Source organism: Urtica dioica, chromosome 10, assembly GCF_054948205.1.
Source record: "Urtica dioica subsp. dioica isolate 48M chromosome 10, U.dioica_male_clone48M_v1_H2, whole genome shotgun sequence".
NCBI classification, from domain to species: domain Eukaryota; kingdom Viridiplantae; phylum Streptophyta; class Magnoliopsida; order Rosales; family Urticaceae; genus Urtica; species Urtica dioica.
Window position 1 is genome coordinate 2,216,179 of NC_142765.1, and position 26,892 is coordinate 2,243,070.

At 37.3% G+C, this 26,892-nt stretch overlaps 2 protein-coding genes and 4 long non-coding RNA genes across 6 annotated transcripts; all 6 read left to right on the forward strand.

The window, feature by feature from the left end:
* The first annotated feature begins 1,137 nt into the window (after window positions 1-1,137).
* On the forward strand, window positions 1,138-5,224 carry LOC149382992 (putative disease resistance RPP13-like protein 1). The gene is made up of 4 exons (XM_089627648.1): window positions 1,138-4,317; window positions 4,799-4,903; window positions 5,060-5,122; window positions 5,171-5,224. The coding sequence occupies exons 1-4, from the start codon at window positions 1,138-1,140 to the stop codon at window positions 5,222-5,224; spliced, it is 3,402 nt and encodes a 1,133-aa protein (XP_089483774.1).
* A 3,088-nt stretch (window positions 5,225-8,312) lies between these two features.
* On the forward strand, window positions 8,313-9,611 carry LOC149382993 (uncharacterized). Its single transcript, XR_016301671.1, has 5 exons — window positions 8,313-8,461; window positions 8,541-8,678; window positions 9,032-9,113; window positions 9,206-9,470; window positions 9,551-9,611. It is a non-coding gene; the product is annotated as an uncharacterized LOC149382993 (long non-coding RNA).
* LOC149382994 (uncharacterized) lies at window positions 9,612-10,197 on the forward strand. Its single transcript, XR_016301674.1, has 2 exons — window positions 9,612-9,650; window positions 9,841-10,197. It is a non-coding gene; the product is annotated as an uncharacterized LOC149382994 (long non-coding RNA).
* Window positions 10,198-13,328: 3,131 nt separating this feature from the next.
* On the forward strand, window positions 13,329-14,680 carry LOC149382995 (uncharacterized). Its single transcript, XR_016301673.1, has 3 exons — window positions 13,329-13,590; window positions 13,871-14,112; window positions 14,516-14,680. It is a non-coding gene; the product is annotated as an uncharacterized LOC149382995 (long non-coding RNA).
* Window positions 14,681-17,285: 2,605 nt separating this feature from the next.
* Window positions 17,286-21,372, forward strand: LOC149382996 (putative disease resistance RPP13-like protein 1). The gene is made up of 4 exons (XM_089628805.1): window positions 17,286-20,465; window positions 20,947-21,051; window positions 21,208-21,270; window positions 21,319-21,372. The coding sequence occupies exons 1-4, from the start codon at window positions 17,286-17,288 to the stop codon at window positions 21,370-21,372; spliced, it is 3,402 nt and encodes a 1,133-aa protein (XP_089484931.1).
* A 459-nt stretch (window positions 21,373-21,831) lies between these two features.
* LOC149382997 (uncharacterized) lies at window positions 21,832-26,369 on the forward strand. The gene is made up of 14 exons (XR_016301670.1): window positions 21,832-22,054; window positions 22,166-22,474; window positions 22,796-22,920; window positions 23,016-23,232; window positions 23,362-23,479; window positions 23,834-23,915; window positions 24,038-24,166; window positions 24,301-24,366; window positions 24,461-24,633; window positions 24,713-24,850; window positions 25,204-25,285; window positions 25,378-25,642; window positions 25,723-25,822; window positions 26,013-26,369. It is a non-coding gene; the product is annotated as an uncharacterized LOC149382997 (long non-coding RNA).
* The last annotated feature ends 523 nt before the right edge of the window (window positions 26,370-26,892 follow it).

The window sequence follows — 26,892 nt, forward strand, 5'->3', positions numbered from 1 at the left end:
AGTACAGTCACATGGACCAGTCTCTCTTCACGAGATTCGTTCGTCTTGCCGTGCCTTACATTTGAGCTCAATGCCCAGGGTCAAATATGTTGTACGTACTGATGGATAATATCAGGAGGTGCTTCAAATATGCTCCCATGATCTAATTAACGTTGATGTTAAACATAGTTTCCAATGTTCGGTTTAATGTCATTTGAACTCTAGACTATGAAGAGGTCCTCTAAAAAAGTGAATCCATATTCAGGTTTCCCAGTGGAAGGAAAAGTTAAAAAAAAAAAAAAAAAAAAAAAAAGCAAACAGGAACCAGCGCGCTCCTACAATATTTGATAATCAAACCTCTCGTGTGTATGCCTTGACGCATTTAATATGTTATTTTTTTTTTTTGCTCAAAATGACACATTTAATTTTATGTGAACGAAGATAATTGGAACCTCATCTTTCATTCTCTACCACTGAAAAGATAATTTAATGTGCATTTAATTTCCAACATGGAAAGCTGACAGCCCATTCATTTTTGTTTCCGCGTGATAGGAAAAGACAAAATAACAAAAATAAAAATAAACTGTCATTCAATTTTCTATAGCGTTTGTTGACGTCCTTCACTGCCATACTTTGCTCGCAAATTACAATTCACAGCTCTAGTATTTTGTGTGCGCGCTGAGAATTCAAGAAATCATCTTCTGCAGAAGAACTTCGTCTCCCTGTGAGTCTTTTATTTATTTATTATTATTTGTAAATATCGTATATAGTTCTATAAATTTTAAATTGCTCATTCATGCATTATTGTTTCCGTGAATGGAGACAAAAAAAACGCAAAAGAAGAAATCAACGCTCATTCAATTCCTCTAGTATTTTTTCAAAATACGCTCTCAGATGTCTCTCGTTATTCGTCGCCAATACTGTTCTGGTTTTCCCGCTCAGCTCAACCAGTCTCTCTGGAATGTGAACCCTCACGTTCACAAACACACTTCTTCTATCTATCAATAAATAAATAAAACAATTTATTAGAAGGAAAAAAAAATGTATATAAATAAAGCACAAAACTGAACTGACCGTAGTTACTCTATAAATATTGTCTTACTTTTGAATCTATATATATTGTAAAATAGAGAACCCTTGATCTGCTGGCAGTTATAAATGGCTGAGTTATTTGGAGGAGCGTTGCTTTCTTCTTTTCTTCAAGTCTTGTTTGAAAGGTTGGCTCCGAAAGAGATCCCAGCCATCTTGTTCCGTGGAAATCAGCCCGTTGTTGATGTCTTAGGTGATCTGAGGAACGTCGTGAGGTCAGTGACAAAGCTGGTCGACGATGCAGAGGAAAAGCTTATCACTGTCAGGGAGTGGCTGGATGACCTCCAAGACATGGTGTATCGCACCGATGACTTGGTTGATACCATGAACAGCGAAGCTCAGAGGCTTGAGCTGAAACCTCACCAGCCTTGTTGTTTGAGTATCCCAAGTGGTTTGTTCACTATTGGATTTGATAGCATGGTCAAGAATGAAGCTACGGAGATCCTTCGTAGATTCAAGAGTCTTTTAGACCAAAAGGATAATCTTGGTCTGAGAGATGATCTTGGAGAAATCCCTTCTTATCAAAGGCCACCCACTCCGTTGGTTGAAGAATCCAGCGTTTACGGAAGGAAAGATGATAAAAAGGTCATTGTTGACTTGTTGCTCTCCGGCGATGGTAGTGAGGAAAAACTATCAGTCATTTCGATTGTGGGGATGGGTGGTATTGGAAAAACCACCCTTGTTCAGCTCGTTTATGACGATGATGAGGTCAATGATTATTTTGATCTAAGAGCATGGGTGACGGTATCAAATGATTTCGACATCTATAAGATTACAAAACTAATCTTGGAAAAGGTCACATCGAAAGAGTGTCGTTCAGAAGAGTTGTTTGAGATTCAACAGAAACTAAGGGATTCCTTAAGAGGGAAGAGATTTCTTATGGTTCTTGATGATGTTTGGAATGAGAATTATATTCTCTGGGACTCTTTGAAGAGCTCTTTTGAATCTGGAGCAAAAGGATGTAAGATCATTGTGACAACACGAAGCACAATAGTAGCCTCTAGTATGGCAATTGGAAAGACAGCTACTTACCAGTTAACTGATTTATCACCCGAAGATTGTTGGCTGTTATTTTCACGCCATGCTTTCAGAAACAACGAAGACGCTCATGCATATCAAGATTTGCAAACGATTGGCAAAGAGATAGTGAAGAAGTGCAAAGGCTTGCCTTTAGCTATCAAATCTCTTGGCGGTTTATTACGTTCCGAACGAAATCCAAAGAATTGGGAAAACATTCTCGAAAGTGATGTATGGAATGAGTTGTATAGTAAAGAAAAAAGCATCCTCCCCGCTTTGTGGTTGAGTTATCGCCGTATGCCTACACATCTAAAACGATGTTTCTCTTATTGCTCAATCTTTCCAAAAGACCATGAGTTTAAGAGAGACAGGATAATCGTGTTGTGGATGGCTGAAGGATTTTTGCAGAGTGATAAGAAAGCTAGGACAATGGAGGAAGTTGGAGAGGAGTACTTGGAAGATCTTGTTTCAAGGTCATTGTTTCAGAAGTCGAATAAAGATGACTCAATTTTCCTCATGCACGACCTTGTTCACGATTTAGCCATGTTCGTATCCCGTGGATTTTGCTTCAGGGTTGATAAAATAAATGACTTTGACAGCCTTCAAAGTCATACTCGGCACCTCTCATGTAGCACAGAGCCTGAAGATTTTGGGCTTATATGCAAGGCTAAGTATTTGCGCACCTTTATTGGATCAGATAAACTGTTCTATTTTGGCTTGCCTTATAAAACCTTTGCAAAGTCGGGAAGATACTTAAGAGTCCTTGGTATACGTGGTTCAATCTCTAATTCGATTAAAAGTTTGATACATTTGAGGTACTTGGATTTATCTAACTCTATGATTAGGGAGTTGCCTGCTACAATATGTAGTTTGTACAACTTGCAGACATTGTTGTTGTCAAACTGTAGTAATCTTATGAAATTACCAAAGAACATGGAAAGGCTTGTAAATTTGCGGCATCTGGATATTTTTGGAACAGCTGTAAAAGAAATGAACTTCCAAATAAAAAATATGAAGTCTTTGCTTACATTGAGTAAAATAGTTGTTGATTTTGGAGATAGGGGGAATAATATTAAAGAAGTGAAACATGTTCAGCCTTTCATGGGAAGACTTGAGATTACGAGTATTGAAAATGTGGGTGATGCGAATGAGGCTTTGGAGGCTGATTTGAAGAATAAGAAGGGCATTACGGATCTGACTTTGGAATGGAGTGAAGAATCTGCCGGCGATGCAAATAGTTCGGAGAGAGAGAGAGAAATATTGGAATCACTTCGGCCTCATACAAATGTGAGTAATCTCAGAATCGAGTATTACAGAGGCACGATATTTCCAGAGTGGGTGGGACATCATTCTTTTTTTAACATAGTATCGATCTGCCTTAAGAATTGTAAAAGGTGTTTCATTTTGCCTCCGCTGGGACAATTGCCATGCCTCAAAAGGCTTGAAATATGGGGGTTTGATAGGGTGGTGAGTGTGGGTGATGAGTTGTACGGTGGCAGCAGTACTAGTGGCACCTCTTTCAGATCCTTAGAATACTTATCTATATGTTTTATGCCACAGTGGAAGGAGTGGTCATTTGGTGGAGATGGCACACTAGTTTTCCCCAGGCTGAGGGATCTATACTTACATGAATGTCCGGAGTTGAAGATGAGCTTACCAAACACGTCGGATGCTTGTCATGTACACCCCGACTCTCTCTCTAAACTAGAAGAGCTTATCATAGAGGGTTGCGAAAAGCTTTTGGAGAGTGATCTACACAAACTACCATCATTGAAAGGATTACTTATAGATGGTTGGGAAGGGGATTCGTTTCCTGGTGATGGAATATTGCTCCCCACCACTCTGGCTAAGATTGAGATTTGGTATAATAGGAATCTGTTGGCCCTAAACGGCGAGGCCTTTCAACAACTCACCAACCTTAAGGAGTTGAGAATCAGCGGTTGGAAAGGGGATTCGTTTCCTGGTGATGGAATATTGCTCCCCACTACTCTGGCTACGATTACTATCCAGGATTGTAGCAATCTGTTGGCCCTAAACGCCGAGGCCTTTCAACAACTCACCAACCTTAAGGAGTTGAGCATCATTGGTTGGAAAGGGGATTCGTTTCCTGGTGATGGAATATTGCTCCCCACCACTCTGGCTACGATTAAGATCTGGAGTAGTAGGAATCTGTTGGCCCTAAACAACGAGGCCTTTCAACAACTCACCAACCTTAAGGAGTTGACCATTCATGTATGCCCTCAGCTTCAATGTTTGCCCGAACAAGGCTTGCCCGCTTCTCTCTCTGTTTTAAGAATCACGGGATGCCATCCATTATTGAAGCAACGGTGTGAGAAAGGTAAAGGCCAAGATTGGCATAAGATTGCCCACATCCGGAGCGTCTCTATTTATACATAAAAAAAGGTAAACTATTCTTTTATTATTATTTTTTTTTAATTTTTCTGATAAATTATGTGCATGCTACTCTTACTACCACTGACGCGCGCTCCTTTACCATTTCAATTTCTAATAAATTCTAGTGCTGGTTATGATTCGTTGTCCCTTTGCGTAGTGTTATGGTAAATCGACATCTGAATCTGATTAGAGGTAAATTATTCATTTATTATTTTATAATTTTTTTTGATAAAATGATATGCATGCTACTATTACTACTGACGATCCCTTACCATTTAAATTTTATCAAACTCTAATGCTGGTTTCTTTGTTTGTAAAGGGACAAAGGAAGTGCCTTTGCATAGTGTTATGGTTCTTGAGGTCAACTAGTACTTGGAGAACGTTCCAGAACGTGGTGTCAATGATTCTCATGATTAACGATAAGGTTTGCGGAATCGATTTTGAATTGTTATTATTAAATTTGACGTGCTTGGTCTGGGAATTGAAGGACGGGAATGGTAAAATGCTAGGTTTGAGAACTTAAGAACTGGATTTACTACTACTCTGATTTTATTATTAATTGGGTATCTTCTGTATACAGTGCTTTTTAGAATTGGGCTCGTCAATTGACATTTTTGGAATCAAGTATGGGTTGGGGTTTTACGTCAGTGTTTCTTTTGTTGAATTGATTGATTTTGGTTTTGGAGTTCAGGTTTTATATAAAGCTGAGAAAGTTACCGCGTGTGGAATAGATTTGCGAGCATAAGAACTGGGTTTATAAATTGGGTATCTTTCTGTATATAGTGATTATTTTAATTGGACTCGTCAATTGACGTTTTTGGAATCAAGTATGGGTTGGGGTTTACTCAGGTGTTTTTGTTGAATTGATTGAGTTTGGTTTTGAAGTTTAGGTTCTATATAAAGCTGAGAAACTTACAGGGTATTTTAGGTTATGAAGTATAGTGCTGAAATTAGGAAAACAGTAAGACCATCTTGAACATAGATATTTATTTTACAAGGAAATTTTCGAATTGTGAGTATAGTGAACTATTAGGCGTGGACAGAAGAAAAGAAACTTATGGTTTTATGTGATTTTTTCTCTTAGTTAGAAATCATTGTAGGGAAGTAAATATATATATATATATATATATATATCGTAATGAAAGTGCTGATGTTTTTTTCTTTGTGAACAAACAGTTTCGCTAGAATGGGTATGCTTTCCCACCGTTGTTGCAAAACAAAGCTTTTTTTTTTATCATACTTATCTGGCTCATCTTCAATCTTCCCCGATTCGATCGCTCTTCAGACAGATTTTAGGCCGTAATTCGTAGCCAAGGAGTTTATTCTGTATATTCCCAGCCATTCAGAGCAGCAATATCATTGTATCATCTGGAGCAAGAACGGTCTTGGAATGCTATTCATAGGTGGGGAAAAGCAATTAAATTTCTCAACAATTTAATGATATGATCTTAATGTAAAATATATTTTCCAGTCTTTAATTCTGTTAATCACTCTTTATCTTTGGTGATGATCAGCTGGTTGTTGGACCCAAAACTGGTTGATGAAAGAAAGCTGTCAACATTGAATCTTTCATGTTGTTACTGCAACAAAATGATTGTGTGCGCCTTGATTCTGATGGATTGTATTTAAAATGCCTCGTAGCTCATCAAGGTTTTATGATCATTACTAATCGACTACAAGGTAAAGTACGACGGCTTATTCAGATCGAGTTCATGCAAAGGCTCGAGATTTTGTGTCCAATGGAGGAAAATCTTGATGAAGGCTTTGCTGAGGCATTAATGGGATCATTCTCTCGGGACTGGAAAACATATTGCTTCGAACCGGTCAAGCTTAATCCTCATTTCTTTGAAGGCGAATTACATTTTATTTTTCTTTTCATGGTATTCTTACAACATATACTTCATTGATTTGACAATGATGCTGTGCTGTGGTCCTTTTTTTGCTCACAAGGTGTTGTGGTCCATGTTTCACCGTGTCATTTTTATTCATTTCTGTGGTCTCTTCTTAACTTACTAATTTTTTTTTGTATACAAATTATAATTTATCTTAAGTAGATGTTTTACAAAGAAGTGCTTCATTTTGGCTAGCTATTTGTAGGAACATACAGAGTAATAATTGTAGATTATTCTCTCTTTAACATACAGAGGTTCAGCCATTCACAGAGCGCCACTTGGACGCCACCCGATCAGCACTGTCGTTGAGATGCCCGTCGTTTTTTTATGGTCTATGAACATAGACATACCATAGTCTTTGCTCTTTTGGTTCATAGGTAAAGTGCATTGGCTTATTTAGAACAACTTGTATGGTTAACGGCTAAGTTGGTTACCCAAGGGTTTTTAATGTCTATTTTTTAATCTTTTTTAGAAAACATTACCGCATACTTTTCTTTTGCAAAAAGACGATTCTGATCGGTGTCGACCATCATCAATTGCCTTGGTGGATAGAAAATAAAGTCTCAGCTTCTCAGAATGCCACGTGGAGGTGGTCCTATACCTTGTCAGCACTGTCGATGAGATGACCTAGAGCTCTATCTATCAGGTACGAAAGATTTCGTATGGTCTCTGAACATATCATCTATCAGGTACATGATCATTGTGATTATCATTGGCGTAATTTTGTTTGTTTACGGAGTGGTGCCTATCACATTGCTAATCTGAACAAGTAGAAAGAAGAAAGCCCGGCGTTGATGATTGTGTACGCCATGTGGCAGAAGCCGGAGCACTGAACACAGAGAATGGTGAGACAGACGTCGACGATCTTTGATGATAGTGATGCTGACCCGACATCACATCCCCGAAGTCGAAATTTTATCAAGATTTCCTTAAAAGGTAAAATGATAATTTTTATGTTATTTTTATTTTTATTTTTCATTTTTTTTTTTCATTTTTCTTATAAAGTATGGCATGGTACGTAAAAGAATGTTGGCGGAAATGAATTAAATTTTTATTACTTCCTGGTGGTGTATTTATACAGCCTAAAGAGTATAATACATAGAGAAAATCAAGGAGATTTGATCTGATTAGAAGGAGATCAGATCAGAATAAAATAAAACTGTACACCTAATTAATTCCTTATATTCTGGAATTAATTTACACGTAATATTCTAAACAAAGAAATAAATCAACCATATTTTCTAACAGTATGTTATATATTTTCCTTTTTTTATAGAATTTTTTGGACAGACTTTTTTCGTAATAAATTATCTCAAGTTGATGCTTTACATCGCTCGTAGTACTTCTTTGGCATAAGTACATTGCCATCCTGGTAAGTGATTTTGTATTCTTGCTGATATAGTTAATTTTAGTACATGATAATCTCACGGTTCCACTTGTATTTTCTCATCCGTTAAATTCCACACACTCTTATGTATCTTTGGTCATGATCAGTAACATAATTTATTTGGAGCCAAAAGTGCATCAGAACGGAACTGATGGAAGAATGCTATCAAGATTCAAACTCGATTTCGCAACACCACATCCCCGAAGTTGAGTTTTTTTTTCAAGATTTCAATAAAGGTATAATGATAATTTTTTTTCTTATAAAATATGATATGGTATGTTATTTATTTTCTGTTTCATATAGATTTTTTGGACGGACTTTTTTTTTCTTATAATAATTAACTCGAGTTGATGCTATACATCGCTCTTAGTACTTTCTTTGGCATAAGTACATCGCTGCTGCCCTTTTGAGTGTTTGTATATTCTCGCTGATATAGGTGATTAGCTTACATATAATTAATCTCATATTCAGCTTGCATTTTATCGCCTCTTTAATTCCATACACTCTTATATATATTTGGTCATGATCAGTAACATGATTTAGTTGGAGCCAAAAGTGGCTGGGAATAATGGAATTAACTTCCCCGCTGATTTCCCGTCAAGATATTATTGTGTACACGAAATCATTGTACAAAGGTGGGTGAGAAGAAATGGGAGACTGGCGAGAAGGCTTTCACACACATATTCTAACATCACTAAAGGAGGTAACCTTTTTTTTCAAAGCTAATGTTCTGGTTGTCGGATCACATTGTTTCATTGACTTATTATCAATTGTTTTTGAAGGTCATATTATCAACCAGTAGTCCAATCCTTGGATCCGACCATGTGGAAGAAACTGAAGCTTTCCTCAAAATATCTGTTAGTTGTCTTCTTTGGAAGCAATTCAGACACCACCTTTTCTAGAAGAACATTGCTGACCTGGTAAGGGTTCTATGTTTAGTTTAGCTATGATAGCTTAGTAAAGAGCCTACGGAAAGAATTTAATTTCTCCGAAGACCCTGTTTTATATCGATTCAATCTTGTTCTTGAAAAAAGAGAGAATCTCGTGTTTGTGTATTCTTGCTGATCTAGTAAATTAGCGTACATAATGTTATATTCAACTTGTATTTTCTCGTCTTTAATTCCATTCACTCTTACCTGAGGTATTGGAACTAATGATCTTACTCTTGAATTATTGAAAAATGACCTTTGGGTTGTACAACTTACAGATCTTGTTACTGTCCTTATGTCATAATTTTGGAAATGAGAAATTGGATTTTCTGGTTTCTGATCAGATATCCAAAGAAGGCTATTCAATCACTCTTTATCCATCTGCTTCACATTTCTCTCATTGGTTCACAAAACCGCTCTCCAAAGGTAAACTACATGAAATCTAACTCGTCGGTCTTATATTTGGCATATCCAAGAGACCTTCATTTCGTTGTGTCAAATGGGTAATCATTTTGCAGAGGATTTGTGAGATTTATCAACAAATTCCAGAAGTGGTTGAGAGCTTTGGAGTGGACACAAGAGAATACAGATATGTGCCGATGGAGAATAATGTTGTGATGCTGCAAATATATATTTTTCTCAACTTGAGTTCCATTCACTCTATTACCTTTGTGATGAAAGTAGTTGGACCCAAAAGCAGCTCAAAAACTTGTTCATGGAAGAAAGCTGTCGAGATTTAATTTTCTATGCCGATTCCACTAAATACCTAATGCCTCATCTCAGGTATGACCTTTCTTAACATGGTCTATGAACATTTGAGCATCTTCTTTGTAGTTAATCGCTCTCTTGGATTACATGTAAAGTGGATGGCGTATTCAGACAATTTGGATCAGAAGAAGAATCCAAAGTCGAGGTGCTTATTCAGAGATACTGTAATCTGCATAGCAAAACATAGCTTCCATGGTGAGTGCGTTTTATCTCTATGGACCCTGCTTGATCTTGATTCAATATTGATTTTGAAAGAAAAGAGAATCTTGTGTTTGTATATTCTAGCTTGTATAATTAATTAGCATACATAATAATGTCACATTAAACTTGTATATTATCCTCTCTTTAACTCCATTCACTCATATATATCTTTGGTCATTATCAGTGACATCATTTAGCTGGAGCCAAAAATGGCTTGGAACGGAACTGATGGAAGAAAAAGCCGTCGAGATTCCAACTCGTGCGATCATTTGGATTAAAGGAGTTGCATATGGAATTAGCTCAATCCTCGGGGCAAATGGAATTGGAAGAAGCCGAAGCGTCAAACGCAGAAAATGAAAGCCTTGAGGAAGAACAATGGAATCACATAATGTCATTTTTTTTATAATAAATAAGTGCATATTGATGATGACGATGCTGACCCGAATGATCACAGATTTATGTTTCTCTCAGGACCCAAAAATATATTGTACGGATTGATAGAACCAGGAGGTTCTTCTTTATTTAAGAATATGTTTCAATATTACTTATTTCGTCGCTGGGTTGTCATTTAATCTCAAGACTATCAAGGCCTCAAGGGTGGTCCCTTTCTTTGACATTCATTTTGTGATTAAGTAAAAAACAATGGCGCACAAGTTCTTAACTTTTTATTGCCGTTTAGTCTCTGTAAACGATCAACCTAACATTTGATGATAACAGTTTATAGGCAAAGAGTTACAACTACATTATGAATCGCGGTAAATATCTGATTAAAAAAAAAAAAAACTAGGCTGGATTAGTGCTTGGTTTTTCGTGATTCAAAAATCAAGTCAATCTCTGATTCAATCAATTATTTTATACACCCTGAGGTATTTGGACTTATCCTACTCTGAGATTATAGAATTACCTGATTCTATAATCTCAGACATTATTGTTGTCAATGTGCCTTAATCTAACTACATTACCAAAGAACATGGCAAGACTAATCAATTTGCGGCATCTGGATATTGATTGAACATCTCTAAAAGAAACGAACTTCTGAATAAAAAAATATGAAGTCTTTGCTGACATTGAGTAAAATATTTCATTTGACATGATTAGCTGTACCTGATTAGAAAGAGAAATATATTACAAAAACAAAGCAACCTTTGTCAAGTTCATTTTATCCTCCAAAAGAATAGCGAAGAAAGAATATGGAGAGAGAGATTAGCAACTTCATAAAGGTATGGCTTTTGGCTTTACCATCTCAAAGGACTCACCGCCTTTTTCCTCGCCAGCTTTCAAACTCTTGGTCTTCTCATTCCACAAAGGCCCTTTGAAAAACTCCACTACATGTCTTCCTGTTATGGCCCATACCACCACATTTACCACATTTGCGGTGAATGACAACTTTTTCGCCTTGGGAAGGGTATCGATTGACCCTCCGCATTCCTTGTTTACTTTTCTTCGGTCGACCGGCTTGTTTCTTTTCAATTGGTTCTGACACCTTCATGTTCTTTATGTCATCCGAAACGTTCCGCTGATCTTCATTCCCAACAGGATATATAGATTCCTTGTACATCTCAATCCATGTCTCCTTCGAATAGAAAGGACTGCATAAAGAGTTGATGTCGACACTCCTGTGTTGTGCAGATGCAATGGCATGCTCGCTCGGGATTCCAAGTAGTTGTGGTAGCCCGCACGTGCATGTCTTTCTCAACAAATCAACATCAAAGTCACCTCTCTCGTCTTTGACATGACATTCATACATACCGAGTCCATAGGTATTGACGAATTGTGCCTTGCTGTTTAGATGGGGAGATTGTCTTAAAACTTCGGGGACAATCTTGTATCACATTTTCTAGCCATTTCTTTTCTATCAAAAAACCACTTTTGAAGTGTGAATCTAATAAACTCAAGCAACGTGGTAATGGGAAACGTTCTAGCATTCCTCGTCTTATTGTTGAAGCTTTCTGCATTATTACTTGTCATTATATCGTACCTATACAAACAGTTACATATTAAAGACGTTTTATATCTAGTTAAAACACTTGTAATGAAAAAATGAAGAGTTTGTGTTTTACCGTTTCCCAGGGAAAAATGCTCTTGCCCACTGATCAAAACCGATTTCCTTGAGATACTTTGCCATCTCGACATCTTTCCTTCTCAATTGCCGAAAATGAGCTTCGAAAGTGGTCTTATTGAAAGCATAAGCGGCGACATTCAGTTCAATGCCACAATGATCGGTCTTGAATTTATGTTGGACATTTAGTTTTAGATGATGGTAGCATGCTCTGTGAGGGATACCAGGGAACACCACCTCGAGACCATGTATGATGCTAACATGTCGATCGGATATGAACGCCAACTCTTCAACGTCTTCACCGATAACTTCTCTCAACTTTCTCAAAAATCAAATCCACGAAGCATGACACTCGCTATCTACTACCCCGCATGCAAGTGGATATAATTGTGAATTAGCGTCCATCGCAATTGCGCATAGCAATTGTCCACCGTATTTTGTCTTAACAAATGAACCGTCTAATGATATCACCTGTCGACAAGACTTGAATCTTCTACGACACGCCCCAATAGAAAAGAACGCGTACTTGAATCTATCGTCATCTTTCACAAACGCAGTCAGAGTCTCAGGGTTCTTCTGCTCCAACTTGTATAGCCAAACGTATTGAGATCTATGACAGTAGGAATCTGTTGGCCCTAAACGGCGAGGCTTTTCAACAACTCACCAACCTTAAGGAGTTGGACATTTCTAAATGCCCTTAGCTCCAGTATTTGCCTGAAGAAGGCTTGCCCGCTTCTCTCTCTCACTTGACAATCGAGAAATGCAATCCTTTGTTGGAGCAGCGGTGCGAGAAAGACAGAGGGGAAGATTGGCACAAGATTTCCCACATCGCTCACGTCATGTTTTGTTATAAACATGCTACTACTACTGCTAATACTACCGTTTGAATTTAAGTAAACTCAGACAAAGGAAGCCCGTGATTTTGCATATTGTTATGGTTCTTGAGGTCTGCCAGTACTTGGGAGAGCGTTCGAGCACGTGATGTCGATGATTCTCATGATCAACAATAAGGTTTGTGGAATCAATTTTAAATTGTTATTTTTTAAATTTAACGTGCTTGGTCTGGGAATTGAAGGACGGGAATGGTAAAATGTTAGGTTTGACATTGACAGCTTAAGAAATGGGTTTACTATTACGACTACTCTGATTTTATTATTAATTGGGTTTCTTTCCTATATAGTGATTTTTAGAATTGGACTCGTCAATTGACGTTTTTGGAATCAAGTATGGTTGGGGTTTTACTTGAGTGTTTCTTTTTGTTGAATTGATTGATTTTGGTTTTGAAGTTCAGGCTCTATATAAAGCTGAGAAACTTGCAGAGTGATTTAGGTTATGAAGTGAAGCTATTTAGTAAAGCTATTTAGTTTCCTATATAGTAAAGCTGCTCTATAAGGTATTAACCCTTCACAGCCATTGAATTAACGTGACCATACCGAGTTTAATTATACCACGTATGTCATCATGAAACATTGGCTATATAGCAATAAAAAACAAATACCTCAGCAATTTAATCATTTGCTACACAGGCTCTCATCATGCATCTCCGATTGGGAAGGGGATTCGTTCCCTGGTGATGGAATGTTTCTCCCCACCACTCTGATTGGTAATTGATTTATTTTTCCTGATAAATTTTGTTGAGCGACTTATATAAACTTTATCCCACATCTCTTTATAGATTATGACACTTCAATACCCTTAATTTTAAAATAACTCTAATGTTGGTGTCTCGGCGGACAGAGGAAGCCTGTGGATATGCATAGGATTATACTTCTTCAGGTCAGCCAGTACTTGGAGAACTATTTCTGGCCCAATTTTAATGCCGAGACCGCAATGTTCGAGCACGTTACATCCATGATTCTCATCATTTACGAGAAGGTTTGTGGAATTGGTTTGAAATGAAGGAAGGGAATACTACTACTATCGGGTTTAGTGTTTCTTTTGTAAATATTGAATTTTTTTTTTTAATCGGACTTGATAATTCACGTTTTTGGAATCAAGTGTGAGTTTTTTTGTTAAGGAATCAAGTGTGAGTCCGGGTCGCTTAAGTGTTTCTTTTGCGGAATCTAGCTTATGAACTGTAGGATTGAAATTAGAAAACATCGAGCGTGAGACCATTTTTTTACATGGATCGCAATTAAAGTCTCGTTCTTTGCAGAATGTCAAGTGGACGTGGTCCTATGCCTTGTCAGCACCGGGGATTAGATGACCAAGCTCCGTCGGGTACGTAGACTTTTGTAGATATGTCATGAATGCTTTTATGCTCTCTGAACATCTTACATCATCTTTTTTGCAATTCGATTACAAGTAAAGTACACTGCCCGATGATAGTGATTCTGGTTCGAACGGCAAATTCCCGAGAAGTTCGGTCTCCACTCAGACAATTTCCAGAGTTCAGGGGTACGTATATGTAATGCTTAGTATTAGTGCACCTTTCTTAGATTACAAAATTACCTTACTGTTACTTGCCTCAAAAATCTTATTCACATCAAGAATATACTAAACAATTTTGTTTCTGTTTTGTTTAGATGGATCTTTTATATCACAAAAATCTCAAATTCACCAAATCTTTTATGAATATATCTGAAGTAAGGTAGTTGAACTAATTATCTTATTTTTGGATTTTTGTTTCTGTGTCGTAATTTCGCTTTTGGCCTTCTCATTCCATATTTTACGCAAAAGATCTCCAAAGAAGGATATTCAATCAGTCTTGTGGATTACATGTTTCTGTGTATTTTTTTTTTTTTTTTTTTTTAATTTTATAGTCTGATGAGCATTTACTAATCCTCTTTGTATTTAATAGCTCGCATGGATTATGTGTAATGTATATGGCATATTCAGGGTAACTAGTAGCCCAATCCTTGGATCCGACCATGTGGAAGAAACTTAAGCTTTCCTCAGAATTTCTGTTAGTTGTCTTCTTTGGAAGCAATTGAGACACCACCTTTTCTAGAAGAACATTGCTGACCTGGTAAGGGTTCTATGTTTAGTTTAGCTATGATAGCTTAATAAAGAGCCTATGGAAAGAATTTAATTGCTCTGAGGACCCTGTTTTATATCGACTCAGTTCCTGGAAAAAGAGAGAATCTTGTGTTTGTGTATTCTTGCTGTTCTAGTAAATTAGCGTACATAATGTTATATTCAACTTGTATATTCTCGTCTTTGATTCCATTCACTCTTACCTCAGGTATTGGAACTAATGATCTTACTCTTGGATTATTGAAAAATGAGCTTTGATTTGTACAACTTACAGATTTTGTTACTGTCCTTATGTCATAATTTTGGAAATGAGAAATTGGATTTTCGGGTTTCTTTCGTCACTCTCATCCGAGCCCTGTCCGAGTCGGAGCACTTAGACGAAGCTGTGGACTTGTTTACGAGGCTGCATTGGGCCTCGGCTCTGATCAATACTTACTTGGTCTCGTGAATCTTTCAATGAGCTGCCATTTGATCTCAAGTCTATCAAGAGTTGTCATCTGAAATTGAATCCATTTCCTAATCCTCATAATCAACCGAGTAAAAAAACTATTAGATTTACTCCCATACGTGTACTAAGTACAACCATCTTCTCAATGTTTTCGTAATTGTTATTGGTTGTTTTTCTTTAGTGAATCTCTGTGAAAATTGAGCGCTTCATGCTTTTCATAATTGTCCGACTCAGCGAACTTTTAAAATTACTCTACTCTATGTAAAAATTTGCTGCTCTCTCAACTATGTTCTCTCTGTTAACAATGGTATTCTGTGCTATTTCAGATTGATTTCCAGGTTCGTTATCTTCTTCGTCTTGGTAGACCTCTCGTATGTGAAAGAGAATCCCGCTGGTATCATAATTGTGCGACTCAGCGAAGTGGAGAGATTGGTGAGGTCTCTCCAACTTCCCGAGGATGTTGGGTATACCTGTGAAACATCCGGGTATTTTTGGTTGCTTCATGTATACTCTCGGTGGGAGCTATTTCTCGCCGCTTGCGTCGAGAAAGGAAACGAGCCATCATTTGTCAAAGACCGATTCCCCTTCAAAGAGTTCTTCTCGAACGCTCCGCACCAAGTCTTCACTGGCGAGTCGTTCGAGAAAGACATGAGGGCGGCGGAAGGGTGTTTTCGTCATCTGAAGGTTATGTTCCAAGAACTCGAAGAGTGCCGGGCGTTCGAGTTGCTCAAGTCAACGGCCGATCGAGCGAATTACTTGATGACTAAGCAAGCGAAGATCGTAGCGATGACCTGCACTCATGCGGTTCTGAAGAGAAAAGACTTTTTGCAGCTGGGTTTCAAGTACGACAACCTGTTGATGGAAGAGAGCGCTCAGATTCTGGAGATCGAGACTTTCATCCCGATGCTTCTTCAGAGGCAGCAAGACGGGCGTGCGAGGCTAAAACGCTGCGTTCTGATTGGAGACCATCACCAATTGCCTCCGGTCGTGAAGAACATGGCATTCCAGAAGTACAGTCACATGGACCAGTCTCTCTTCACGAGATTCGTTCGTCTTGCCGTGCCTTACATTTGAGCTCAATGCCCAGGGTCAAATATGTTGTACGTACTGATGGATAATATCAGGAGGTGCTTCAAATATGCTCCCATGATCTAATTAACGTTGATGTTAAACATAGTTTCCAATGTTCGGTTTAATGTCATTTGAACTCTAGACTATGAAGAGGTCCTCTAAAAAAGTGAATCCATATTCAGGTTTCCCAGTGGAAGGAAAAGTTAAAAAAAAAAAAAAAAAAAAAAAAAGCAAACAGGAACCAGCGCGCTCCTACAATATTTGATAATCAAACCTCTCGTGTGTATGCCTTGACGCATTTAATATGTTATTTTTTTTTTTTGCTCAAAATGACACATTTAATTTTATGTGAACGAAGATAATTGGAACCTCATCTTTCATTCTCTACCACTGAAAAGATAATTTAATGTGCATTTAATTTCCAACATGGAAAGCTGACAGCCCATTCATTTTTGTTTCCGCGTGATAGGAAAAGACAAAATAACAAAAATAAAAATAAACTGTCATTCAATTTTCTATAGCGTTTGTTGACGTCCTTCACTGCCATACTTTGCTCGCAAATTACAATTCACAGCTCTAGTATTTTGTGTGCGCGCTGAGAATTCAAGAAATCATCTTCTGCAGAAGAACTTCGTCTCCCTGTGAGTCTTTTATTTATTTATTATTATTTGTAAATATCGTATATAGTTCTATAAATTTTAAATTGCTCATTCATGCATTATTGTTTCCGTGAATGGAGACAAAAAAAACGCAAAAGAAGAAATCAACGCTCATTCAATTCCTCTAGTATTTTTTCAAAATACGCTCTCAGATGTCTCTCGTTATTCGTCGCCAATACTGTTCTGGTTTTCCCGCTCAGCTCAACCAGTCTCTCTGGAATGTGAACCCTCACGTTCACAAACACACTTCTTCTATCTATCAATAAATAAATAAAACAATTTATTAGAAGGAAAAAAAAATGTATATAAATAAAGCACAAAACTGAACTGACCGTAGTTACTCTATAAATATTGTCTTACTTTTGAATCTATATATATTGTAAAATAGAGAACCCTTGATCTGCTGGCAGTTATAAATGGCTGAGTTATTTGGAGGAGCGTTGCTTTCTTCTTTTCTTCAAGTCTTGTTTGAAAGGTTGGCTCCGAAAGAGATCCCAGCCATCTTGTTCCGTGGAAATCAGCCCGTTGTTGATGTCTTAGGTGATCTGAGGAACGTCGTGAGGTCAGTGACAAAGCTGGTCGACGATGCAGAGGAAAAGCTTATCACTGTCAGGGAGTGGCTGGATGACCTCCAAGACATGGTGTATCGCACCGATGACTTGGTTGATACCATGAACAGCGAAGCTCAGAGGCTTGAGCTGAAACCTCACCAGCCTTGTTGTTTGAGTATCCCAAGTGGTTTGTTCACTATTGGATTTGATAGCATGGTCAAGAATGAAGCTACGGAGATCCTTCGTAGATTCAAGAGTCTTTTAGACCAAAAGGATAATCTTGGTCTGAGAGATGATCTTGGAGAAATCCCTTCTTATCAAAGGCCACCCACTCCGTTGGTTGAAGAATCCAGCGTTTACGGAAGGAAAGATGATAAAAAGGTCATTGTTGACTTGTTGCTCTCCGGCGATGGTAGTGAGGAAAAACTATCAGTCATTTCGATTGTGGGGATGGGTGGTATTGGAAAAACCACCCTTGTTCAGCTCGTTTATGACGATGATGAGGTCAATGATTATTTTGATCTAAGAGCATGGGTGACGGTATCAAATGATTTCGACATCTATAAGATTACAAAACTAATCTTGGAAAAGGTCACATCGAAAGAGTGTCGTTCAGAAGAGTTGTTTGAGATTCAACAGAAACTAAGGGATTCCTTAAGAGGGAAGAGATTTCTTATGGTTCTTGATGATGTTTGGAATGAGAATTATATTCTCTGGGACTCTTTGAAGAGCTCTTTTGAATCTGGAGCAAAAGGATGTAAGATCATTGTGACAACACGAAGCACAATAGTAGCCTCTAGTATGGCAATTGGAAAGACAGCTACTTACCAGTTAACTGATTTATCACCCGAAGATTGTTGGCTGTTATTTTCACGCCATGCTTTCAGAAACAACGAAGACGCTCATGCATATCAAGATTTGCAAACGATTGGCAAAGAGATAGTGAAGAAGTGCAAAGGCTTGCCTTTAGCTATCAAATCTCTTGGCGGTTTATTACGTTCCGAACGAAATCCAAAGAATTGGGAAAACATTCTCGAAAGTGATGTATGGAATGAGTTGTATAGTAAAGAAAAAAGCATCCTCCCCGCTTTGTGGTTGAGTTATCGCCGTATGCCTACACATCTAAAACGATGTTTCTCTTATTGCTCAATCTTTCCAAAAGACCATGAGTTTAAGAGAGACAGGATAATCGTGTTGTGGATGGCTGAAGGATTTTTGCAGAGTGATAAGAAAGCTAGGACAATGGAGGAAGTTGGAGAGGAGTACTTGGAAGATCTTGTTTCAAGGTCATTGTTTCAGAAGTCGAATAAAGATGACTCAATTTTCCTCATGCACGACCTTGTTCACGATTTAGCCATGTTCGTATCCCGTGGATTTTGCTTCAGGGTTGATAAAATAAATGACTTTGACAGCCTTCAAAGTCATACTCGGCACCTCTCATGTAGCACAGAGCCTGAAGATTTTGGGCTTATATGCAAGGCTAAGTATTTGCGCACCTTTATTGGATCAGATAAACTGTTCTATTTTGGCTTGCCTTATAAAACCTTTGCAAAGTCGGGAAGATACTTAAGAGTCCTTGGTATACGTGGTTCAATCTCTAATTCGATTAAAAGTTTGATACATTTGAGGTACTTGGATTTATCTAACTCTATGATTAGGGAGTTGCCTGCTACAATATGTAGTTTGTACAACTTGCAGACATTGTTGTTGTCAAACTGTAGTAATCTTATGAAATTACCAAAGAACATGGAAAGGCTTGTAAATTTGCGGCATCTGGATATTTTTGGAACAGCTGTAAAAGAAATGAACTTCCAAATAAAAAATATGAAGTCTTTGCTTACATTGAGTAAAATAGTTGTTGATTTTGGAGATAGGGGGAATAATATTAAAGAAGTGAAACATGTTCAGCCTTTCATGGGAAGACTTGAGATTACGAGTATTGAAAATGTGGGTGATGCGAATGAGGCTTTGGAGGCTGATTTGAAGAATAAGAAGGGCATTACGGATCTGACTTTGGAATGGAGTGAAGAATCTGCCGGCGATGCAAATAGTTCGGAGAGAGAGAGAGAAATATTGGAATCACTTCGGCCTCATACAAATGTGAGTAATCTCAGAATCGAGTATTACAGAGGCACGATATTTCCAGAGTGGGTGGGACATCATTCTTTTTTTAACATAGTATCGATCTGCCTTAAGAATTGTAAAAGGTGTTTCATTTTGCCTCCGCTGGGACAATTGCCATGCCTCAAAAGGCTTGAAATATGGGGGTTTGATAGGGTGGTGAGTGTGGGTGATGAGTTGTACGGTGGCAGCAGTACTAGTGGCACCTCTTTCAGATCCTTAGAATACTTATCTATATGTTTTATGCCACAGTGGAAGGAGTGGTCATTTGGTGGAGATGGCACACTAGTTTTCCCCAGGCTGAGGGATCTATACTTACATGAATGTCCGGAGTTGAAGATGAGCTTACCAAACACGTCGGATGCTTGTCATGTACACCCCGACTCTCTCTCTAAACTAGAAGAGCTTATCATAGAGGGTTGCGAAAAGCTTTTGGAGAGTGATCTACACAAACTACCATCATTGAAAGGATTACTTATAGATGGTTGGGAAGGGGATTCGTTTCCTGGTGATGGAATATTGCTCCCCACCACTCTGGCTAAGATTGAGATTTGGTATAATAGGAATCTGTTGGCCCTAAACGGCGAGGCCTTTCAACAACTCACCAACCTTAAGGAGTTGAGAATCAGCGGTTGGAAAGGGGATTCGTTTCCTGGTGATGGAATATTGCTCCCCACTACTCTGGCTACGATTACTATCCAGGATTGTAGCAATCTGTTGGCCCTAAACGCCGAGGCCTTTCAACAACTCACCAACCTTAAGGAGTTGAGCATCATTGGTTGGAAAGGGGATTCGTTTCCTGGTGATGGAATATTGCTCCCCACCACTCTGGCTACGATTAAGATCTGGAGTAGTAGGAATCTGTTGGCCCTAAACAACGAGGCCTTTCAACAACTCACCAACCTTAAGGAGTTGACCATTCATGTATGCCCTCAGCTTCAATGTTTGCCCGAACAAGGCTTGCCCGCTTCTCTCTCTGTTTTAAGAATCACGGGATGCCATCCATTATTGAAGCAACGGTGTGAGAAAGGTAAAGGCCAAGATTGGCATAAGATTGCCCACATCCGGAGCGTCTCTATTTATACATAAAAAAAGGTAAACTATTCTTTTATTATTATTTTTTTTTAATTTTTCTGATAAATTATGTGCATGCTACTCTTACTACCACTGACGCGCGCTCCTTTACCATTTCAATTTCTAATAAATTCTAGTGCTGGTTATGATTCGTTGTCCCTTTGCGTAGTGTTATGGTAAATCGACATCTGAATCTGATTAGAGGTAAATTATTCATTTATTATTTTATAATTTTTTTTGATAAAATGATATGCATGCTACTATTACTACTGACGATCCCTTACCATTTAAATTTTATCAAACTCTAATGCTGGTTTCTTTGTTTGTAAAGGGACAAAGGAAGTGCCTTTGCATAGTGTTATGGTTCTTGAGGTCAACTAGTACTTGGAGAACGTTCCAGAACGTGGTGTCAATGATTCTCATGATTAACGATAAGGTTTGCGGAATCGATTTTGAATTGTTATTATTAAATTTGACGTGCTTGGTCTGGGAATTGAAGGACGGGAATGGTAAAATGCTAGGTTTGAGAACTTAAGAACTGGATTTACTACTACTCTGATTTTATTATTAATTGGGTATCTTCTGTATACAGTGCTTTTTAGAATTGGGCTCGTCAATTGACATTTTTGGAATCAAGTATGGGTTGGGGTTTTACGTCAGTGTTTCTTTTGTTGAATTGATTGATTTTGGTTTTGGAGTTCAGGTTTTATATAAAGCTGAGAAAGTTACCGCGTGTGGAATAGATTTGCGAGCATAAGAACTGGGTTTATAAATTGGGTATCTTTCTGTATATAGTGATTATTTTAATTGGACTCGTCAATTGACGTTTTTGGAATCAAGTATGGGTTGGGGTTTACTCAGGTGTTTTTGTTGAATTGATTGAGTTTGGTTTTGAAGTTTAGGTTCTATATAAAGCTGAGAAACTTACAGGGTATTTTAGGTTATGAAGTATAGTGCTGAAATTAGGAAAACAGTAAGACCATCTTGAACATAGATATTTATTTTACAAGGAAATTTTCGAATTGTGAGTATAGTGAACTATTAGGCGTGGACAGAAGAAAAGAAACTTATGGTTTTATGTGATTTTTTCTCTTAGTTAGAAATCATTGTAGGGAAGTAAATATATATATATATATATATATATATATATATATATATATATATATATATCGTAATGAAAGTGCTGATGTTTTTTTCTTTGTGAACAAACAGTTTCGCTAGAATGGGTATGCTTTCCCACCGTTGTTGCAAAACAAAGCTTTTTTTTTTATCATACTTATCTGGCTCATCTTCAATCTTCCCCGATTCGATCGCTCTTCAGACAGATTTTAGGCCGTAATTCGTAGCCAAGGAGTTTATTCTGTATATTCCCAGCCATTCAGAGCAGCAATATCATTGTATCATCTGGAGCAAGAACGGTCTTGGAATGCTATTCATAGGTGGGGAAAAGCAATTAAATTTCTCAACAATTTAATGATATGATCTTAATGTAAAATATATTTTCCAGTCTTTAATTCTGTTAATCACTCTTTATCTTTGGTGATGATCAGCTGGTTGTTGGACCCAAAACTGGTTGATGAAAGAAAGCTGTCAACATTGAATCTTTCATGTTGTTACTGCAACAAAATGATTGTGTGCGCCTTGATTCTGATGGATTGTATTTAAAATGCCTCGTAGCTCATCAAGGTTTTATGATCATTACTAATCGACTACAAGGTAAAGTACGACGGCTTATTCAGATCGAGTTCATGCAAAGGCTCGAGATTTTGTGTCCAATGGAGGAAAATCTTGATGAAGGCTTTGCTGAGGCATTAATGGGATCATTCTCTCGGGACTGGAAAACATATTGCTTCGAACCGGTCAAGCTTAATCCTCATTTCTTTGAAGGCGAATTACATTTTATTTTTCTTTTCATGGTATTCTTACAACATATACTTCATTGATTTGACAATGATGCTGTGCTGTGGTCCTTTTTTTGCTCACAAGGTGTTGTGGTCCATGTTTCACCGTGTCATTTTTATTCATTTCTGTGGTCTCTTCTTAACTTACTAATTTTTTTTTGTATACAAATTATAATTTATCTTAAGTAGATGTTTTACAAAGAAGTGCTTCATTTTGGCTAGCTATTTGTAGGAACATACAGAGTAATAATTGTAGATTATTCTCTCTTTAACATACAGAGGTTCAGCCATTCACAGAGCGCCACTTGGACGCCACCCGATCAGCACTGTCGTTGAGATGCCCGTCGTTTTTTTATGGTCTATGAACATAGACATACCATAGTCTTTGCTCTTTTGGTTCATAGGTAAAGTGCATTGGCTTATTTAGAACAACTTGTATGGTTAACGGCTAAGTTGGTTACCCAAGGGTTTTTAATGTCTATTTTTTAATCTTTTTTAGAAAACATTACCGCATACTTTTCTTTTGCAAAAAGACGATTCTGATCGGTGTCGACCATCATCAATTGCCTTGGTGGATAGCAAATAAAGTCTCAGCTTCTCAGAATGCCACGTGGAGGTGGTCCTATACCTTGTCAGCACTGTCGATGAGATGACCTAGAGCTCTATCTATCAGGTACGAAAGATTTCGTATGGTCTCTGAACATATCATCTATCAGGTACATGATCATTGTGATTATCATTGGCGTAATTTTGTTTGTTTACGGAGTGGTGCCTATCACATTGCTAATCTGAACAAGTAGAAAGAAGAAAGCCCGGCGTTGATGATTGTGTACGCCATGTGGCAGAAGCCGGAGCACTGAACACAGAGAATGGTGAGACAGACGTCGACGATCTTTGATGATAGTGATGCTGACCCGACATCACATCCCCGAAGTCGAAATTTTATCAAGATTTCCTTAAAAGGTAAAATGATAATTTTTATGTTATTTTTATTTTTATTTTTCATTTTTTTTTTTCATTTTTCTTATAAAGTATGGCATGGTACGTAAAAGAATGTTGGCGGAAATGAATTAAATTTTTATTACTTCCTGGTGGTGTATTTATACAGCCTAAAGAGTATAATACATAGAGAAAATCAAGGAGATTTGATCTGATTAGAAGGAGATCAGATCAGAATAAAATAAAACTGTACACCTAATTAATTCCTTATATTCTGGAATTAATTTACACGTAATATTCTAAACAAAGAAATAAATCAACCATATTTTCTAACAGTATGTTATATATTTTCCTTTTTTTATAGAATTTTTTGGACAGACTTTTTTCGTAATAAATTATCTCAAGTTGATGCTTTACATCGCTCGTAGTACTTCTTTGGCATAAGTACATTGCCATCCTGGTAAGTGATTTTGTATTCTTGCTGATATAGTTAATTTTAGTACATGATAATCTCACGGTTCCACTTGTATTTTCTCATCCGTTAAATTCCACACACTCTTATGTATCTTTGGTCATGATCAGTAACATCATTTATTTGGAGCCAAAAGTGCATCAGAACGGAACTGATGGAAGAATGCTATCAAGATTCAAACTCGATTTCGCAACACCACATCCCCGAAGTTGAGTTTTTTTTTCAAGATTTCAATAAAGGTATAATGATAATTTTTTTTCTTATAAAATATGATATGGTATGTTATTTATTTTCTGTTTCATATAGATTTTTTGGACGGACTTTTTTTTTCTTATAATAATTAACTCGAGTTGATGCTATACATCGCTCTTAGTACTTTCTTTGGCATAAGTACATCGCTGCTGCCCTTTTGAGTGTTTGTATATTCTCGCTGATATAGGTGATTAGCTTACATATAATTAATCTCATATTCAGCTTGCATTTTATCGCCTCTTTAATTCCATACACTCTTATATATATTTGGTCATGATCAGTAACATCATTTAGTTGGAGCCAAAAGTGGCTGGGAATAATGGAATTAACTTCCCCGCTGATTTCCCGTCAAGATATTATTGTGTACACGAAATCATTGTACAAAGGTGGGTGAGAAGAAATGGGAGACTGGCGAGAAGGCTTTCACACACATATTCTAACATCACTAAAGGAGGTAACCTTTTTTTTCAAAGCTAATGTTCTGGTTGTCGGATCACATTGTTTCATTGACTTATTATCAATTGTTTTTGAAGGTCATATTATCAACCAGTAGTCCAATCCTTGGATCCGACCATGTGGAAGAAACTGAAGCTTTCCTCAAAATATCTGTTAGTTGTCTTCTTTGGAAGCAATTCAGACACCACCTTTTCTAGAAGAACATTGCTGACCTGGTAAGGGTTCTATGTTTAGTTTAGCTATGATAGCTTAGTAAAGAGCCTACGGAAAGAATTTAATTTCTCCGAAGACCCTGTTTTATATCGATTCAATCTTGTTCTTGAAAAAAGAGAGAATCTCGTGTTTGTGTATTCTTGCTGATCTAGTAAATTAGCGTACATAATGTTATATTCAACTTGTATTTTCTCGTCTTTAATTCCATTCACTCTTACCTGAGGTATTGGAACTAATGATCTTACTCTTGAATTATTGAAAAATGACCTTTGGGTTGTACAACTTACAGATCTTGTTACTGTCCTTATGTCATAATTTTGGAAATGAGAAATTGGATTTTCTGGTTTCTGATCAGATATCCAAAGAAGGCTATTCAATCACTCTTTATCCATCTGCTTCACATTTCTCTCATTGGTTCACAAAACCGCTCTCCAAAGGTAAACTACATGAAATCTAACTCGTCGGTCTTATATTTGGCATATCCAAGAGACCTTCATTTCGTTGTGTCAAATGGGTAATCATTTTGCAGAGGATTTGTGAGATTTATCAACAAATTCCAGAAGTGGTTGAGAGCTTTGGAGTGGACACAAGAGAATACAGATATGTGCCGATGGAGAATAATGTTGTGATGCTGCAAATATATATTTTTCTCAACTTGAGTTCCATTCACTCTATTACCTTTGTGATGAAAGTAGTTGGACCCAAAAGCAGCTCAAAAACTTGTTCATGGAAGAAAGCTGTCGAGATTTAATTTTCTATGCCGATTCCACTAAATACCTAATGCCTCATCTCAGGTATGACCTTTCTTAACATGGTCTATGAACATTTGAGCATCTTCTTTGTAGTTAATCGCTCTCTTGGATTACATGTAAAGTGGATGGCGTATTCAGACAATTTGGATCAGAAGAAGAATCCAAAGTCGAGGTGCTTATTCAGAGATACTGCAATCTGCATAGCAAAACATAGCTTCCATGGTGAGTGCGTTTTATCTCTATGGACCCTGCTTGATCTTGATTCAATATTGATTTTGAAAGAAAAGAGAATCTTGTGTTTGTATATTCTAGCTTGTATAATTAATTAGCATACATAATAATGTCACATTAAACTTGTATATTATCCTCTCTTTAACTCCATTCACTCATATATATCTTTGGTCATTATCAGTGACATCATTTAGCTGGAGCCAAAAATGGCTTGGAACGGAACTGATGGAAGAAAAAGCCGTCGAGATTCCAACTCGTGCGATCATTTGGATTAAAGGAGTTGCATATGGAATTAGCTCAATCCTCGGGGCAAATGGAATTGGAAGAAGCCGAAGCGTCAAACGCAGAAAATGAAAGCCTTGAGGAAGAACAATGGAATCACATAATGTCATTTTTTTTATAATAAATAAGTGCATATTGATGATGACGATGCTGACCCGAATGATCACAGATTTATGTTTCTCTCAGGACCCAAAAATATATTGTACGGATTGATAGAACCAGGAGGTTCTTCTTTATTTAAGAATATGTTTCAATATTACTTATTTCGTCGCTGGGTTGTCATTTAATCTCAAGACTATCAAGGCCTCAAGGGTGGTCCCTTTCTTTGACATTCATTTTGTGATTAAGTAAAAAACAATGGCGCACAAGTTCTTAACTTTTTATTGCCGTTTAGTCTCTGTAAACGATCAACCTAACATTTGATGATAACAGTTTATAGGCAAAGAGTTACAACTACATTATGAATCGCGGTAAATATCTGATTAAAAAAAAAAAAAACTAGGCTGGATTAGTGCTTGGTTTTTCGTGATTCAAAAATCAAGTCAATCTCTGATTCAATCAATTATTTTATACACCCTGAGGTATTTGGACTTATCCTACTCTGAGATTATAGAATTACCTGATTCTATAATCTCAGACATTATTGTTGTCAATGTGCCTTAATGGCAAGACTAATCAATTTGCGGCATCTGGATATTGATTGAACATCTCTAAAAGAAACGAACTTCTGAATAAAAAAATATGAAGTCTTTGCTGACATTGAGTAAAATATTTCATTT